The 19,358-nt window shown below is 41.5% G+C and overlaps 2 protein-coding genes across 8 annotated transcripts in view; both read left to right on the forward strand.

Annotated features, from left to right (window-relative positions):
- The first annotated feature begins 207 nt into the window (after positions 1 to 207).
- Positions 208 to 8,288, forward strand: atf7b (activating transcription factor 7b). Of its 4 annotated transcripts, none has more exons than XM_044177835.1 (12): positions 208 to 484; positions 1,545 to 1,606; positions 2,037 to 2,133; positions 2,306 to 2,433; positions 2,574 to 2,711; positions 2,876 to 3,033; positions 3,477 to 3,573; positions 3,722 to 3,841; positions 4,034 to 4,156; positions 5,540 to 5,728; positions 5,846 to 5,951; positions 6,099 to 8,288. In XM_044177835.1, exons 1-12 carry the CDS (start codon positions 478 to 480, stop codon positions 6,332 to 6,334), a joined length of 1,461 nt encoding a protein of 486 aa, XP_044033770.1. In that variant the 5' UTR covers positions 208 to 477; the 3' UTR covers positions 6,335 to 8,288. The 4 variants fall into 4 exon arrangements, with proteins under 4 accessions (XP_044033770.1, XP_044033754.1, XP_044033780.1 ...); XM_044177819.1 differs by having other exon boundaries at positions 226 to 484; positions 4,007 to 4,156; XM_044177845.1 differs by having other exon boundaries at positions 289 to 484; positions 4,007 to 4,156; positions 6,072 to 8,288.
- Positions 8,289 to 9,153: 865 nt separating this feature from the next.
- Positions 9,154 to 19,358, forward strand: part of dip2bb (disco-interacting protein 2 homolog Bb) — a 43,295-nt gene continuing 33,090 nt past the window's right edge. The window contains exon 1 of one of the 4 annotated variants that reach the window (XM_044177859.1): positions 9,154 to 9,621. In XM_044177859.1, coding sequence (XP_044033794.1) covers positions 9,537 to 9,621 — 85 coding nt within the window. In that variant the 5' untranslated portion in view covers positions 9,154 to 9,536. The remainder of the gene's footprint in view (positions 9,622 to 19,358) is intronic. The other 3 variants (XM_044177878.1, XM_044177869.1, XM_044177889.1) reach the window with 3 other exon arrangements.

Below are 19,358 nucleotides of genomic sequence, written 5' to 3' on the forward strand. Positions count from 1 at the left end.
CAGCACAACTGACAGGACAGTGACAGACATGGGCAGTGTCAGTTTCCCACCACATCGCACTGGAGAGGATTTGTTAACGGATTTTTACGTGTCATCTGCCAAGTAACCATCCGGAAATAACCTTAAACATTATGTAACCGTTATAAGCATATTTGGCTCAAGATCTTTAGTGAGTTTGTTCAGAAGACTTGATTGATGCGTGACACTAACACAACGGAATAGCATTTGTGTCGATATGAAGTACAGGTGGTAAATTAACGCAAAAAATCGGATGAAATGTAAAGATTCAGTTAAATATTAGTGGATTCGACATCACGTCTACGTTTTCCCCGACATTAATGCTGTTACGCAATACTCTCCCGAGTTACAGCTCTCGCGGTGTTTTGTTAATGGTAGTGTCAAGAGTGTCAACAACAGCCAGGCAGCAGCACAGCACCACTGTCCGGAGCAGGGAGGGGGGAATAAAGAGGCTGTTCAATGTCGGGTGAGTTTACTCACATTTCAAATCATCTAACGTAAAACGTGATTTGTAGCGAAATATATTCAGTCAGTGTTCATAAAGCATGCGATTTTTTCACGCGATCGTAGGTTAGTTTATGAGTACAGCTTTCTTTAGCACTAGCGTGCTAACGTTTAGCTACTAACTTGGCGGACCTGTTAGTGTGAACTCACAAGGTAAGCTACACGAAGCTTCGATTAGCATTAGCTTAGCTAGCTGTGTTGTGACTGGTAGCTACATTACAAATTTTCGCTCTGCGAGGCGTATCCGGCCGTCAGTTATCTGTAATTAGTTTCCACGATGTTAGCTTCCACGTTCGTTATAATGACACGGCTGTCAGGTTTCGGAAACAAAGTGTTTTGGTGTGGTTAGCGATAAGGTTATGCTAGCTTAAGGCCCACTTCTCATAAAGTCTGAGCTAGCCAAATAAATGGTACTTTAGGTTAATCTAAGTCACCTAGCTAGCTATACTACATCGCCGGACGACCTCGACAGTGATAGCCAGCTCACGCCACTGACTTGATGACACTGCAGGATAACGTTAACGTTAGGTTGCATGGTAACGTTAGCTTGTTTTGGCTCTGCTGCCTCATCGCTCCCGTCTAACGCTGGTCCCCGATTATCCGAGTCCGAGTCCGAAGCAAACCCAGTCTTCGACCTGTTTTCCTCCTAACCAGTTGTCACTAGGATTTGTGTTACCATGTTTTTCTACATTCTTGGTGACAGGCGAGCACATGCAATTACTGGCGCTAAACAGATTGTAGTTCTCAACAGGTGCATGACATTCATGTCAAGTAGACTGATGCTGTAGGTTGATAGATTAGCAAGTTAAAACACAAGCTAGCATACCTCAATTTGTCAATGGTCTGCAGCCAGTATAGATCAATAAAAAGGTGCACTATTGAAACATTCAGTAGCATTTAACCATTACCAGAAAAATATTGTGTCTTAGTAGTAACTTAAGCCTCAGTTGTTTGATTACCTCCATATGCATAAATGAATAAAACCGCTAAGGAGTTGCTCTGTTTATTGCTCTCTTTTGCAGAACATTTGTCTGAGATGGGGGATGATCGACCTTTTGTATGCACTGCCCCTGGATGTGGGCAGGTATGATTTCTCAATGCATCAATTCATGTGTTATGCATATTTGTATAACACTCTCCTTCACTCTGTTTTCATTTGACACCTATGATCATCCATTCCAGAAATCTGAAACAAATCCTTGCCTTTTTCTTATTATTACATGGACTCACTGCAGTTTAGCTTACATCTAACTTTACAGTGAATGTACTGTACACATGCCAAAATAGTAGAAAAAGAAAAAGCACAAATGTGCTTTTATGTGCTTTACCACACTGTGGACCATCTGCACCGGAAGTAGGTGTTATTATTCATCTCACATCATCCATAATTAAGTGCTTTAGATTAATTCTTTGTCATTTGTCAGCAGCACAGTAGACACACTGATGCTACACTTTATATTCTTTTCATCACTACTAAACTACAATATGTTTCTTATCTGCTGTGTTTTTTGCAGAGATTCACAAATGAAGATCACCTGTCAGTCCACAAACACAAGCATGAAATGACATTAAAATTTGGTCCTGCCAGAACAGACAGTGTTATCATTGCAGGTAATGACATTACCATTTACATTAGTATTTGTTAAATGAAGCTGAATTGAGGAGTAATAAAGTTGTCAATGCTCTGAAGACCTGTATTTATATACTAAAGTAATAAATGCTGGGAAGGAGATATTTCTGTCCCGTAAGCCTCTCGACTATGTCATATAAAATGTTTTTACAGACCAGACCCCCACACCCACACGTTTCCTGAAGAACTGTGAGGAGGTTGGGTTATTCAATGAACTAGCCAGCTCCTTTGAACAGGAATTTTGCAAAGCACACGAAGACGAGCAGAGGACAAAACACCCGGTAAGAAAAATGATGAATGTATATATTGAATGAATGGCGCATTGTTGGTTTCCTGGGGTCATCAGATAAAAATTATATGACCGTGTTATTATTTTAGATGATCTGCAAGACTGTATTCTTCTTTTCCTCTCTGCTCTAAGGCTGCACCTTTACAAACGCCATCTGAAGCAAAAGATGAGGATGAGGGTCCTTTACAAGTTGATTCTTCCTCTCCCGGAAGTCCAGATTCCTCATCCAGCATGTCAGATGACAGCAGAGACTCAAGGCTGAGAGGCAAGGTACAACACATTGCCACAAACTGTGCTTTTGTGTGGTCAGCAGGCTGGTTTACAGATTTACGGAAGATTTAGGCCTCTTGAACGTCAACGTGGCTCCCTATTCATCCAGACAAAATATACATTTATGAATGGAAAATAAATAGCAGTGTTTGATTTGTCAACAGGAGATTCTCACAAAGCCTGTGGCAAGCTCTGCCCCCACTCCGACCATTGTGCGTCCAGGTTCTCTTCCCCTTCACCTGAGTAATGACCCACTACACCCAACTCTGCCATCTCCAACATCTGTCATCACGCAAGCTCCACCCTCCAACAGACAGCTTAGGTAAGCTACAATGTGTTCCTGTCGTTTGCATTTCTTGATGTTTGTTGGCCTAGCCTTTGCAAAACATCTTAAAACTGAATTAGTGCCTGGGAAAATATACAAAAAATATTGTCAGTCTTGGGGATCAATTCACCTTACCAACTAACAAGCAAGTAACTCCATAACACCAGCGATCAAGGTTGGAGCAGTTGTTCGATATTAGCTTGGCAGGAAAATAAAACTCTGATTAAGTGGAATGATCTCAGTCTTCTGTAGGTAGAATTACTGGCTAGCTTATTTATGTGAAACCATACATGCTCTTCTAGACCCCCGTTTCATTGGGACTTAGAGAGAGAGTGTCCATTGGCAAAATAAAATACTTAATCAACCTGGCTCTCAATCTATATCTTGTCAATGGGCACAGAATGGACCAGCCATTTACAAGTATCTGATTTTGTCAACAGTTCCCCAACAGGCTCTTATCCACTGGTGAGGCACCTCCCCAATGGGCAGACAGTCCCTCTCCTGCCCAGTCCTGTGCAGATGACCTCAGTTATATCTGTAAGTCATTTTCAAAACTTGGAAAAGAAATAAAAAAAATAATACTTTGTAAATTATTATTTTTTTTATTTTATTTACCATATCCCCTCTGCTTCTCTCTCTCTGTCTCTGTCTGTCTGTCTGTCTGGCTATCTGTTGTAATGTGGAGCTCGCACGGCCAGTGAACTCGGTACCTAACATCCCTGGGATTCCAGGACCTCCAGTTGGCGGGGCCAGCAGTGGGTCATCCTCCCCATCTGGGTATAGCCTGCACTCTGAGACCAAGATGGTGAGATGATCAGTCATATTGGCATCATTATGTAGGCTGCAGGCTCTGAAAAACAATGTGTAGCTTTTACACTTTCTATGTGTTGCATTACACGTGAATTAAAAGCTCTCTCTGTGAGCTTAACATTAAGTGACCTACATGGAGGTTGTCTGTATGTCTTTGTAGCGACTGAAGGCAGTTCTAACTCATCAGGGCCCAGGAGCACAAGATGGGGCTGGTGGGGGGGCAGGATCCATCCCTGCTGTCCCTCAGCGGCAGGAACAGAGCCAGCAACCCACTCAAAACTCTGATGCCCCATCACCTGCCCAACCCCAGGTAAAACACATGCCGTATAAGCTTACATACAGATCCTAACTAGCATCAGACACATAAATGCCTACAGTGTACAGGGACACCTTCTGATTGACATGAATGTATATGATGACATGTGTCCCTAAAGTAATACCCCACCAATCCATCAAAGATGAGTGAGTGAAAGCTCACCTTTCAGCCCCTACATAAGGATCACATTTGTCACTGTCTGCTATTAGCACTCATTTTATTCTTAAAAGTACATACAGCACTAATGCACTCATTTAAATCTTTCTATGCCACATTCTGTAATGTTTTTGACTTTTGAGTAAAAGCAAAGTTCAAATCTTCCTCGCTGTGACAAGCTCTTCTGAATTCAACATATGCGAAAGTCAGGACATGCATGTAATCTAAAAGTAGGGCTGCAGCTATCGATTATTTTAGTAATCGAGTATTCTACCGATTTTTCCATCGAGTAATTGGATAAGAAATACTTTTGCTTTATTAAAGAGCAATACTAAATATGCAAAATAGAAAATAAGACAGGTACAATGATATTATCTGTCAAAACTAAACCCATTTAGTGCATTTAAGTGCCATATTACATTCTGGGTTTTGCTTTAACCTTTTGCTTTAAAAAAGGTATATATACTGAAGTTTCAGAACTACAAGTTTCAACCTAACTACAGATCAGGCATACCGTAACCCTTTACTGTCTTCTTTGTGGCATTTGTAGGAGGCAAAAACGAGTGGACAGGAACTGTGACTATCATAATAATAACTAACATGAATGAAGCTCAGGCATTCACAAATTGACCAGAGCATTTTAATTTCTGTGGTTATTTTCTTGAGCAAAAACCTAGCTAACTTAGGGACATCATAACTAGCCACCACATTGATTTTACGTTGTTAACTAGCCATTGCGTATAGCCATAATTAACGTAGCGTACTTTCTTTACTAGCCTTTATATACCTTGTGTCTGGTCTGCTCTGTAGACTGGAAGCATTGACTGTAACGTTATGATTTCTGCTGAGACGCTGAAGCCTAGACGTCGTACTATTCTGGTGGGCTAGTTCAGTTTTACAATAGACACACCATACAGAGTTTTCGTGGACACTTTCTGTCGCTTTCTCTGGCCTGTCTCTTCTCTGCGCTCATTGTTATTTTTCTTCTCTCTTCCTCCTCTTTGTAATCCGCGCACTCAAATCACACCAAAGACGCTCTGAACGGTCTCTGATCACACTCAGCGTAAGCGCTTTGTGCGACAGTAATAATCATCCGTGCGAAACACAGTGCGCTTGGATGCAAATCATTTGAATCGATGATTTTTAGTAATCGAGTTACACGAGGAATCGTTTCAGCCCTACCTAAAAGTATTCACTGCCTCCCCCCTCCTCATTCCCCAGGTGTCCCCTGCTCAGCCAACAGGAGGCCGGCGGCGGCGAGCTACAGAGATGGACCCTGACGAGAGGAGGCAGCGTTTTCTGGAGAGAAACAGGGCAGCTGCCTCCCGCTGCAGGCAAAAACGAAAGCTGTGGGTTAACTCTTTGGAGAAGAAGGCAGATGATCTCGCCAACATGAATGTCTCTCTGACGGTGAGTCTTCTTCCATTTCCCTGTCACTCCAGGGTTATATCAGTAACTTAAACATGCTCACAGATTGGCCTCCTTGATAATATGACTTGTGTGCTGTATGTTTTGTGTTGCCATCAGAATGAAGTAACTCTACTGAGGAATGAGGTGGCACAGCTGAAGCAACTCCTCCTGGCCCACAGAGACTGCCCGGTCACTGTTATGCAGAAGAAGGCAGCTTTCTTAGGTAACCATTTTGGTCATAAACTGACCAACGAGCTTCCTGCACTGTATCACTTCTTTTGTCATGATCCATCTATCATCTCATCCATCTAATGTATTCTTTTTACTCGCTCACCTCTCTAAGGGTGAATGTTTCTGTCTCTGTCTCTAGCTGCAGGAGGAGAGGAAACCTCCAGGGATACTTCCACTGAACCCATCGGCTCCCCGGCGGCAGTTATCCAGCACGGGCCATCACCCCCCGCCTCGGCCTCCAGTCCAGGGGCCACCATCAACGGGCTGAGCGTCCGCGCTGCAGAGGCGGTGGCTATGTCGGTCTTGGCCGGCATGGGATCAGGCCAGCCGGGAGGGATCGTCATGGCGACGCAGTCACAGTCAGCCCCAAGATGATATGCTGACGCAGGTAGCCAGTACCAGAACTCGAGTGGCATTTGGAGGCCGGACTGGTGCAAGGTGTTTGTAAAGATGGGCCCCGCCCTCAACCCCCATCCCAGACTAAGACACTCTCCTCCCCTCACAGCCAATGATAATCACACAAAGACACGGCACAGTGCCTCCGTCAACCCTCCAGTCCCAACAGGCTCCCTGTTCAGAAAGCTTCATCACTCTCTGTATGTAAATATGAATAACACGTCGAACACTCACTCTGCAGGGTTTGGGGTCATTTCTTGTTCAGGTATGACAGTTGGAAAAGGTTTTAGATTGAGATGAAGAGTATGACTGAACCTCTTTTATGTCAAAAACATCAGTTTGTTTTCATTTCACTTAAAAATGCAGCTTCGGTCCTACTTTGTCCAGCACACTGGCTGTGATGAGGTTGGTTGCTTTCCAGGCTGACAATTTTACTAGTATTTTTAATGTAATTGTAAGAAAATATTTTATGCCCGATACTAGTCGTCGTCGTAATAATGTTTTGCTGACGCAGTGAAAGTACGGTGAGAGATTGGCCGGCTGATTGCAGTAAAAGGCAACCTGGAAAGTGTTTCTAATGCTCCTTTTTTTTGTTTACTTTTCAACCTGTCCTTAAGTTTTCTGTGTGTCTCCCTTTTGAGTTAATTCTCCTTAAGTACACATGACGGTTTAGTCAGCCGAGTGAATAACAAACCAAATTGTAGACGTGTACACAGTTTGCCCTGTGAGTGTGTGCCTGACTTTTTTACCACCCTTTTTAAGCCATTTGGAATGGATGTCGTTACATTAGTTGTGTATGTATCAAACCCTATTGACTGCATGGATTACTCAAGGCTGAAGAATACCACTGTTTCTTTGTGCTTCATCATACTATCACTGTTTATTGATCTGCTTTTCTTCTGTTTGATAACATCAAATTATCGATGCAAAAATAGTTCCTGTTATGTAAGGATTCCATCCTCAGTCCTAATGAAACACACTTGAAACGGTTAGCTTTAGGCCTTTTTAAATGAGAATCAAACATAATAGATTTTAAATAATTTTCCCTGGCATTTCAGTTGAGGAAAGAGTAGTGCAATATATTTTTTTATTACTATATATCAATGTTATAATAGCTTACATTTAGCTGACGTGTGTAGCCCAGCCGCTGAGAGGGGGGTTTGGTCTATTTCAGTTAAAGGCTAAAGTTATGAGGTGACGAGGGAAAATGTGAAGATGAGTATTCATGAATGAATGAATGAGATTGGTTATTAGTGTACATCTGTAGAGAATTACAGATGTACTAGTCCTGGGTGCTTTCCAACATTTTGAAAAGCCGTCTTGTATCATGAAGCAGACTTAATACTTGTGCAAGGTGCTTCTTTTGAAATTTAAGTTTTGAAATGCAAATTATTTTATACCACATTGTATTTCTAAGACTATCATGTTTTTCTCTTGTCACTCTGTCACTGTTTTGTTTTGTTTTTTATAATATGTCATTGTTTTTAAGTTTATTTTCTCTGTCGGCATGTTAGGCTTTTTTCCCATCATGTGATAGTATGTCCATTTTATTTTGTTATAGACGGTAAATGTCTTTTATGTGTTAAACAGAGGTTGAACCACATGAAAAAAATGTCTCTAAGATCTCTGTATGGAGGGAGTTTGTCAAATACTCAGGCCTCAAGGTGGGAAAAATTACTTGTGTATAGTCTCAACTAATAAATAAGTTGTCTCTGGCAAATAATAAAATAACTTAATGAAAAAGAAAAGCTCATCAGCATGTTTTCACCTACCCCCAATTTGTGCCTCTCATGTATTACCGTAACATTCGAAGCATGTTTTTCCGAAAAAGAAAAACCCAGAAGGTTGTTTAACAACACTTATCGCTGTTCTGAATGTATTTTCAAAATCCTTAAAGCTGCTATAAATTTTACATTAAAAATGCATCATGTGACTACTTGTATGTGAACTAACAGAGAATTATGACCAACTCTGCAGTTCCCCTCAGCTCTGCAGAGTGTTTTACAGTACATGTAGCGTCTTTCATTTCATTGTTTTGCGACACACAAACTTTACTTTTGGTTCAGTCTCACCACACTCATAGCGTCGTTTTCAGCCTGAGCAGGCAGTGCTTTTCAGTTTTTTTTTATAAGCCCTAAAAACCCACTGTCTACCTGCTCAGCACCAAACAGCAGACAGACAAGTTAGTTTATAGCTGGTGAACATAGGGGAGCATTTAGCAACTAAAAAAACAGATATTTCCCTCAGGAATTGCTGTATATTACATGTAAAATACATGGCCAGAAACACAACTCCAAATGAATGCTAATGTTGCTCTGTACTGCTGCTGTTTGCTAAACAGGTTCACAGGCACTATATTTAACTTAAAAGTTGCTCTTCTGACCATTTCCATTTGACTATTAAGTGACAAAATGAAATCTGTTCGTTTTGTACGACACAAGAAACATATGAACACATTATTTCAATCAAAATATAAAAAATAGCCTAACATCAATATAAATACATGTAACAGGTCATAAAACATTTTAATTTAGTTTTAGGCTGTACATATTTCATTTCCGGCCGCCATCTTTGTTTGGTGAGGCAACGATGGCCAACTTGAGAAATGGGTTAAAAATCTTTTACTTCATCTTTTATTGTGCGGCAGACAGAATATTTTTCATCCAGATGGTTAAAATAGTCTTTAAAGATTCTGAAAATACCCCCAGAACAGCTGTAAAGGTTGTTAAACGACCTTAAGGATTTTCCAAAGATCACAGGTAATTTATTTTTCGGAAAATCGGATGCTTAGCTCTGTGACTGAGTGTAATTATGGTAATACATGGCAGGCACAAACGGGCTAGTTTCCACTTGAGGGGAGGGTGGCAGGTGAGTTGGCTCTGGAGGAATGCTGTTTCTCCTCTCAGCTGTAAAAACACAACAGCAGAGGGAGCAGAGAGTCTGCTTTATCCCACCATCCTGTCACAGCAATTACCATCATCCCTGGTCATGTGACTGACAGACTCCTCTGGCGAGTTGTTCCCATCTCCCACAGTCATGGCCGAGTCGGGGAGTCGCGATAATGGAGTAAACACCACCACTACTACACCTTGATTTTTTTTTTTTCGTAGTTTCATGCTGGACTGTACCCGCAGTCATCCGAGATATCGCAAACATCCCGCAGGCTGCTGTGCGCCCAACGATGGCCGACCGCGGCGTTGATCTGTCTGCTCTCCCTAAAGAGGTCAGGGACCAGCTGGCGGAGTTGGATCTGGAGCTATCCGAAGGTAAGGTTTCCATACAGCGGGTTTAATAGTTTGAGCTGCGGCGGTAGTGAAAGCAAACGGAAGTTAAGTGTGGATCTTGAGCGTGTTTATATGAAATCAACCCACAAATAGCCGTCCTGAGTCAGCTGGGTGAGACTCGGTGCTGCTGCAGTGGATCCGGGCACGACTACAACAAATGATAAAAACACACTAACCTAATTTTCATGCTATCATTTCTCCATCAAATATCCTTGTTGAGTTCATTGTACACAGAGGCATTTATTTATTACATAGATTGCGACACATGCTATGTACAAATGTCTGTTTATGTTACTAATCTGGCATGTTTTAGTCTTTTTCCCCCCTCCATTTTCTTGTTTTGATCTACATTATCTGCCTGCATATATATCTAAATTGCTCATCATCACAGCTATATAAGCATATAGACTAGTGGAGGAAAATGGGTCAAGTTTGTCATCCCGAGGGCTGTGTGTGTGTGTGTGTGTGTGTGTGTGTGTGTGTGTGTGTGTGTGTGCGCGTGCAGCCTCAGACATCAGTGGACAGTTATGCAAGTCTCCTCCTCACACTGTGAATCACAGTGCAGCAGCTTGATTGGTGCTGTGCAGTTCTCAGGTGCCCGGGGGTGGATGAGTAATGTTATGTTTCACATGGAGAGCCAAGCAGGGGGGATGGATGGGCCACTAATGATGCCTCAGTCCCTCTTGCACCTCAGTCACACGCTCAGATACCTGGAACTGTCCTGCCCACGTAAGAGGACAAGTGAAAGTTCACATCACATGAGAAATCCAAGGTGGAAACTGTTTGCCATCATTACTGTGCACTTGTTCAGATTCAGAATTGTTCTGATTTTCGTAATGGTAACGCAGTCAGTGTCAAGAATGTTTCTCTCATTCATGAAAAGGCAACGCAGGACATGTGTTTGAATATTTGAATAGACAAACTAGCTGGCTGTGGATCTCAATGATTTTCCCTGTCACTTGTTCCAGGTGGCTTTAATATCTTAAATTACAACCAAGCTCAGGCCTTTCATGTATAAACTACAATATGTAAAAGTCTGTTATTTAACAAAGCAATACCCATTTCTTTAATAGCCTGCCTATTGTTTGAATGTATCAGTTTACCTTGACAGTTTGTCTTTCATGTTGTGTCATTTATTAGTCAAATTCACAGAGTGTAACAGAGTCGTAATGGCGTAATGCTTTGACCTGAGCAGTATACTGTAGAGTTGAGTGTGTGTTCTGGTTAATAATAGACAGCAATTAACTGTGTGAAAATGAGGCTTTATAATGGAGGAGGGGATGTTCCCTCTGTGTTTAACTCACTTCGCATGGGTGAGAAGCAGTGGATGATGGGAAATTACTGTGTAATCAAGTGTACAATATGTACTGGAATACAGTAAGTGTAAATTAATAACAACAATATTTATCCTACAACACTTTACTCACTTATTTGTAAGGGATGTAAGGCAGGTATAGTAATTAACCAGGTGTGGATTGTTGTTTGAACACTGTGGTGTGATTGCAAAAGCCCTTGTTTTGTTAGGCTTTGACTGTGCCTAATTTACATGCCATAGAGCACATATAGTGAGCTTTTGGTTTTGAAATGGTTACAGTCAACTTTACTCAAGTCCCAGATGTCTCAACTCTTGAGACACAAGTTTTAAGTCAAGTCTTCTTCTTCTTCTTTTCCTTTCGGCTGTTCCCTTTCAGGGGTCGCCACAGCGAATCATGTGCCTCCATCTAACCCTGTCCTCTGCATCCTCTTCACTCACACCAGTTAGCTTCATGTCCTCTCTCACTACATCCATAAATCTCCTCTTTGGTCTTCCTCTAGACCTCCTGCCTGGCAGCTCAAACCTCAGCATCCTTCTACCAATATATTCACAGTCTCTCCTCTGAACATGTCCAAACCACCTCGATCTGGCCTCTCTGACTTTATCTCCGAAACGTCTAACATGAGCTGTCCCTCTGATGTACTCATTCCTGATCCTGTCCGTCCTCGTCACTCCCAAAGAGAACTTCAACATCTTAAGCTCTGCTACCTCCAGCTCTGCCTCTTGTCTTTTCTTCAGTGCCACTGTCTCTAAGCTGTACAACATCGCTGGTCTCACCACCGTCTTGAACACCTTTCCTTTCATTCTTGCTGATACTCTTTTATCACACAACACACCCGACACTTTTCTCCACCCGTTCCAACCTGCTTGCACTCGCCTCTTCACCTCTTTTCCACAGTCTCCATTGCTCTGAACCTTTGACCCTAAGTACTTAAAGTCCTGCACCTTCTTCACCTCTGCTCCCTGTAACCTCACCGTTCCACCTGGGTCCCTCTCATTGACACACATGTATTCTGTCTTACTGCGGCTAAGCTTCATTCCTCTGTTTTCCAGAGCAGACCTCCATCTCTCTAGATTTTCCTCCACCTGCTCCCTGCTCACACTGCAAATCACAATGTCATCCGCAAACATCATAGCAAGTTTTAAGTCAAGTCTTCAGTGAAAATAACAAATCAGGTCAGAACGATTAAACAGTCTAGTGCCAATTATGTAACTGGGACAAAACAAGTGGATACATCTTGTCAGTTGAATATTATGTTCAATGATTAAAAAAATATCAGTTTTATCTTAATAAGATAGGGAAAAATGTCCCATCACAAGTTCAGAGGTTACGTTTTCAAATTGCTTGTTTTGTCCACCTCACAGTCCAAAACACAAAGTTATTCAGTTTACAGTGATGAAACAGAGATGATTACTCAATTATAAAAATGAATGACGATTATTAAATCTGTCAATTGACAATTGTTCAGCGCTACTGTATTTGTTTGTTTTTTTTGCAAAGTAAAATTTGTCAAATCACAGTCAGGTCTCAACGTAATAAAGCTGTTGTCCGGATGGAGTTGAAGTCATGTGACTTGAGGGTCTTCTTCTATTTAATGTCTTCAGTGTTGCTGCTGTGTAACAGCTTGCTGCTTTGCTCTGGTCAGATGGCCTGAACGAAGCTGGTCTATTGACAACAATCAGAAGTCTTTGAGTACAGTCTGAGTCACCTGTGGCGGTTTTAGTGTTTTAAGGCTAAAGTGTGAGTGAGTGGTAAGGTGACACCCCCAGAGTGACTGCTCCTCTGTTGGGGATTCGATGGCTCTATCATTTGTAACTTTAGATCAGAGACAACTCTTTTGCTTCTAAAAAGGCTCAGTGCTATCCAGATGCCCCGCTCCTGTATCCACATCTTCTAGTGCGATGAAGTGCATTCGCCGTCTGCTCCATGCTGGTGGGACAAGGCGAGCAGCAGCTGGCCGACCAATGAGTCTTAAAGTTTCTCATGGATATCTTTTACATGGCAACAATCACCCCATTGTTGTCCCAATACATGGGACTACCCTAGCAACAAACAGAAGAAAATATGCATCAGCACTTTTTTTCACAGCAATAGTTGTGGGCTGCATTGTGTGTGTGTGTGTGTGTGTGTGTGTGTGTGTGTGTGTGTGTGTGTGTGTGTGTGTGTGTGAATTTGTGTGTGCAAGTGTGTGTATGTGCGAGAGAGAGAAAGAGAGAAACTCCACCTACTTTAACCTCTGTGACTGTAAAGACACAAAGAAAGCCATTGAGGGGATCAAAGACTTGGTGACTGAGCCGGACTGGAATTTAGAGCACTAAACCACAACTGTGTAAGCTGCTCAGCCTGGGAGTGTGTGGGCATCGTAGTGTCTGCAGCTCCTGTATTTATATTGTGTATGTGAGTATGTGAAAGTGACTAGAGATGATTTGCTTTACACAGATGCTGCTCACACAAGAGGGCAGACAGTGCGTGGCATCGATCTCGGAAATGTGTCTGTCACACAGAGTATCTCAGACTGTCAAGTACCGAATGTTGGCATCAAATGCCTGGTCAGATTCATAGTCTTGTTTACTTGTTCTTTAATCAGATATGTTGCCAATTTTAGACTGTATTTTATTCTGCCAAGTTATTGTATGGCTGTCTGTGTTTGGACAGCACCTAACATTTGAGAAGTTAGGCTTTTAAAAAAAAAAAAAAAAAAAAAAAAAAAAAAAAAAAAAATGAAACCAGTCCGCCGGCACAGCAGGTTGGCAACTCAGGGAACTCCTGCAAAGCAACGCAGGGTCGTCTGGTTAAAGACTTGCGCCAGGCTCAACTTTTGCTGCAACACGACATATACACGCAAGCGCACATTCTTGGAAGATTACTATGTAACATGAACGCTGTATTTCTACTGTTTACCTCACAACTAGATGAAAGATGAAATAGTTGCCCAGTGATAACTTTCCAGAGTTTTAAAATCCATTGTGCAGTGTTTTGGCGTCTCATTTGCCTTTAAACACATAATCTGTTACTCCAACTGGACTTCCTGGATCAGATTTCATTGTCTAACTGGTACCTACACAACACGTCTCCACCAACGCAGCCCCCTGTGCTGTTTTAATGCAGGGCTGTTTTCGGTCTGAATCCCTGCGACTAAAGCCACGCTAGCAACTACGTGAGGCTGTGCTTAAGCACAGCGGTGCTTTGAGCTAAATGCTATAGTCAGCATGCTAACATACTCACACTGACAATGCTAACATCCTGCTGTTTAGCAGATATAATATTTACCATGTTCATCATCTTAGTTTAGTGTGTTAGTGTTTGCTAATTAGCACTAAACACAAAGTACAGCTGAGGCTGATGGGAATGTCATCAATTTTGCTAAATATTTTGGTCATAAAGAAAAGTACTGGATACATTTAAAGTTTGGCGCTAGAGAACAAGTCAAAGAATGTGAATGTCTTTACAAAATTTCATGGCAATCCATCCAATAGTAGTCGCAGATAGACCTGCCAACAGACTATCATTGCTATCCCTAGAGCCATGTTGCTAGCGTGGCTAAAAACATATGGTTTTGGTGTCGGTGTTGAAACTCAGATGTCATATCCGCTCTAGTATCAACACATTTCAAAATGATACACAGCCCTACTAATAACCTGTAATGCATGCTGTCTGCACGGTCCCATTGTGTGACTGTAAGTGTATCACATCTCCGGTAAAGCAAATAGTTCCACACACAACTTGCACAAATCGATGCAGTGATTTTCTGTATTCCATAATGTGATTGCTGTCTCGTTCTCTGCTGTAACTGTCCAGGTTAATCAATGGATGTGTGGATTTTCTAGTGACTATCGTCCATCCCGCCTCCTGTCTGCGATGCTGTGGAGGAGAGGCAGGTTTTTGTCTCGGCAGCCTGTTCCATACTGAGAGAGAGGGAGAGAAATGAGAGATTACAGTCCTGCCTCATTCTAGGTCACAGAGCATCAGGGGGCAACACGCCTGGCTCATTTAGCCTGCGAGTCACATTGGGCCAGGACTGCTGCTGGGGATCTCTCTCTCTCTCTCTCTCCCCCACCCACCCTGACACCACCACTGCTTTCTCTCTATCTGTCTGTTTTCCTGTTTCCCCTGATTGCCTTATTATTTTAGTTTTCCCAATCTAATCTAAATAAATAAGATGCATCCCTGAAGGATAAGGCTGGCGTTATTAAATGCTTTACCTATTGAAAACAATTCCATGAAAAGACCAAAACCAACAATGCATTAGTCCATCTTTCAGTGTTAATTAAAAAAAAAATGGTTCCCAAATATAATGTTTTTTATTAAAAAAAAAATAATATCCTAAAACAGCTGGGCACTGTAGTTTCTGGCAAACAGTACATAGTGCTTTTGTTGGGGACTATTTTCAGCTGCAGATTAATATACAGTTAGTATACTAGTGAGTATTTATGGCAGCTGGTTGGTGTATGTGGGATGTAGAGATGAAACGATTAGTCGATCAACAGAAAAATAATCGACAACTCATTCGATAACTTGATTCAGTAATTTTTCCAAGCAAAAATACCAAAGATTTGCAGGTTTCAGCTTCTCAAATGTAAGGATTCCTTGTCATATATGATAGTAAACTGAATATCTTTTTACACATTTTATGGCAAAAACTATTTATTGATTAATTGAGAAAATAATCGGCAGATTAATCGATAATGAAAATAATTGTTAGTTGCAGCCCTAGGGGGAAATGAACTTCAGTGCCTATGTCCATCATAACAAAGGAACATGTCACCCAGTGAAACGATGTGGCTCATTGATGTTTTTAATAGTTTTTGAACAACAATGGAGCTCTATGGCACAGAGGAATAAGCTATATCAGGCTTTGGCTACAAACACAATACTTGTTAATATAATCAATTCATAGCTGGTCTTGTTGACAATAAGAAAAATATCAAATATCCTTCAGGGCTGATGGGCTGGAAAAAACTAGCTGTGTGTGTGTGTGTGTGTGTGTGTGTGTGTGTGTGTGTGTGTGTGTGTGTGTGTGTGTGTGTGTGTGTGTGCACTGTGCTTACGCATCCAGTTATTCGTGCGTGTGTACACACAGCATTGACAGGGACAGGAAGGAAGCTGATTTAGCCTATCTATTTAAAAGCTCATTAACTGTTACAGAGGAGCTGTACTCTGATCTCCATCCAGCACTCCGGGCCACGGACTTGGTTTTACACCACAAAAAGAGGGACTCTTCTGCCACCCATGTCACACAGAAACACAACAACGGGAATTTTTTTTTTTAATGTATTATATAACACCCTATGTATCTAATTTTGCCATGCACACAGATCCACACACACATAAACACAGGATGCATTGAAGCCTTGTGTACAAAAAAGGCTGCATAATTTAGATGAGACTCGAGCGCACGCCTGCATGCAGACACACACTGTCAGCTGGGTAGCTGAAACATCTCACTTTCAAGTCCACAGTGAACTGCAGGTGGGCTCACAACCTCATCTGGCTTTAAAGTTGTGCTTAATTAAACCTACTGGTAATTAGAGTCAACCTTCCTCTGATCTATTTGTTCTCTTATGTCTGCAGCTTTTAACTAAAAGTAACACAACTCAAAGAAATGACAGAGGCGAAGGGAGAGTAGTAAGTAGTGGTCAGGTCACTGTGCTGTTCACTGAATTATTAAAAAGTGCCAAGTGGAAGTAGCTGCAGTCAGACTGCCTGCAGCACATGGTGTCATCATCATATTGTTTGTTTTATCTGACCAAAACCCAAATATATTCAATAAACAATGAGAAAAGAAGTGAATCCTCACATGAGAAGCTGAAACCAGTGAATGTAAATGACAAACAGCTTGCTTCTGTAAATGTATATTCCTAATGCATTTTGTGTGATAGGCATAGTGCCCTGTATCATCACCATTGTTTTACATCTCATGTTCCCTCATGCAGCACCACATGGGCCTGGTTGCTATGGACACGGCCCATGTGGTGCCAGCCCTCAGTATTCCATAATCCATAGCATGCAGGTCAAAGCATCCATGCGATCTTCATCAACTCATAGTCAGAAAATATGTGACCATGTTGTATTTTCCGGGTATCTCAGCTCAGGTAGTCATTATTTGAACTAGTCATAATAAAAGCCACTGAAGGATGTAAATAATGGAAGTCAGATATGTGGATATATACATTTACTAAAATGTGGTCCAATATTTGCCAGTTGTCCATCATGTAGTGAGGTGAAACATCACGTTGTACCGCAGACTCAGGTATCAAGGAACAGTGGTTTCTCAGTGTTTGAGGGAAACCTCCTGGTGATAAACGTGATGAGGTGGACCCACTGTAGTTTTGGTCTCTGTGAGGTTAGACTGTGTCACATTTGGGGAGGAGGTGCAGGTTCAGCTGGGCATTCAGGTCCTGCGTAGAAGCCACTTTTATGGGGCACGAACATTCGAAGGATCTGCCGTCCTGACCTCATCAGCCAGACATCTCAGACCTGGAACAAGAACTGATATTAATATCAAGTACTTTTTCTATTGGATTTATTTCATTGGAATTATTTTACTGGACCTATTTTATTGGACTTCCAATATTGCATTATATTGGACCTACTGTATTATAAACCTCCTGTTGGATTATAATCCAGGTTTTGTATTTTGTTTTTCTACTAACTATAAAAACTTTCCATTCATTCTTTGTAAATGCCTTTTTACCTCCTGTTGCAGTCAGTTCCCCCATTTTTTCGAGGAGGGGGTATCTCCTCTTTAAATTTCCTCTCTTGATGTTTCTTCCATTTTTTTCCTAATGTGCTGTGGGGGCTTTTAAAGAATTTTTTCTTGTCTTCCTAGAGTGGTTAGGCGGGGTCAGGAGCCGTTGCTATTGTGGGCCTGTAAAGCAAACTGAGACATTGTATCTGGAAGTGGGCTGTACAAATAAACTTGACATGACTTGACTTGCAGCATCTGCTCACCAGATCACCTTCAGTGACAGTGACAAAGAATCAAAGTCTCTTGAACTTGAACAGGCAACATTTTACAAGTTTTCCCCCATACATAGAACTTTACGTATTTTTTGTTGTTGTTGATAGTAATGGTAGTGTAATTGTTTGATAGTAAGCAACAAAAAATATCCGCAGAATGTTCCTCTGGGTTTAGATCTGGCTTCAGAAATCCCACAGAAGGATATGCTCTTGTTGGTGTTGTGTAGAATTTTACCTACTGGTGTGGTAAGTGTTGCAGTGTGTGTGAAGTGTAGTGTGTCAGGTGTGTCAGCCACACCCTCACAGAGAGAGAAGAAGCAGTTGACAACACGAGGTTGAAAGGAGCCACTGGCTGAGTCACTTCTTCTTTTCAGTTAACTCGCTGCACTTCTTTGCTCTTCTGCTTTGTAACCTCTGTTATTACTTCTACTGGCCCTCAAGGGCCTGCGTGTGTGTGTGTGTGTGTGGTTTTGTCACTCCCTGTTGGAGTTGAGTTTTTTTGGGGGTTGTTTTGTCGGAGTTGAGTTTAACGAGTATGTGGAGTGAAATATGATTCACTCTGTTACCTGAGTTGGCCGCACCCTGCCTGCTAATCCAGAGGGAGAGAATCACTTGAGACCTGCAGAGAAAATGTGTGTGTGTGTGTGTGTGTTTGTGTGTGTTAGGGCTTTAGGCTTTTTTAAAGCACTTCTCTTACTCACCAATGCCTGTAATACCAGTTTTATTGTCTGAGCTAATATATGTATATGTATTGCTTCTCCTTATGAACTATAATGCACGGTGAAAGAATAATGTGTATTTATAAATAGTTCCTTATTTATATGCGTTTGTTGAGACATTTGTTGTTTTTGTTTTGTCACTTTTCTATTTTCTGTTTTGCATTACTGTTACATAAATAGTACTGAGAATAGGGAATGTACCAGAAAGGTGAACACTGAGTGCGAGTGATAGACTGCTGATTGTATGACATGAGTTTATTTAGTCAGCCATGGAGGATATTTGACTTTATTATTGGGTTACTGTATGTAAGTCTCAATGAGATAAAGAGACACAGTTTTATCCTTTGTCATACTGACACAATTTCTTAGACATTTAACTGTCTTGACTAAAGCTGTGATATTGGGACGTGTCATTTTGGAGGCAGTGGAGCACTCGAACTGCAGCAGTGTTTAAGAAAATGTGCTTAAACAAGAAAAACTGTGATAATATATATGATTGAGAATTTCCATTTAATCCTATGATGCAACCATAAAAATGCATAGAGTCTTGGGTTTGAATGTTTCACTCATTCCAGCTTGAATGAAGAGCTGGAAAAATCTGATCCCGAATATGTATAATCTTGTCACACTTGCAGTCCTGCATCGACATGCACTCTGTTGGCTCCTCTACTGAGATTTTTGGTCGTTCATAAACAGACAGCAAGTATACACAGGCACACCCATG

The sequence above is a fragment of the Siniperca chuatsi genome, linkage group LG2 (genome assembly GCF_020085105.1).
Source record: "Siniperca chuatsi isolate FFG_IHB_CAS linkage group LG2, ASM2008510v1, whole genome shotgun sequence".
Lineage (NCBI taxonomy): Eukaryota > Metazoa > Chordata > Actinopteri > Centrarchiformes > Sinipercidae > Siniperca > Siniperca chuatsi.

Bases quoted from the DNA above. Each gene is read 5' to 3' on its own strand.
- atf7b (XM_044177819.1), top strand. The intron at 2,712-2,875 runs GTACAACACATT...ATTTGTCAACAG, and splicing joins ACTCAAGGCTGAGAGGCAAG to GAGATTCTCACAAAGCCTGT. The intron at 3,574-3,721 runs GTAAGTCATTTT...TGTAATGTGGAG, and splicing joins AGATGACCTCAGTTATATCT to CTCGCACGGCCAGTGAACTC.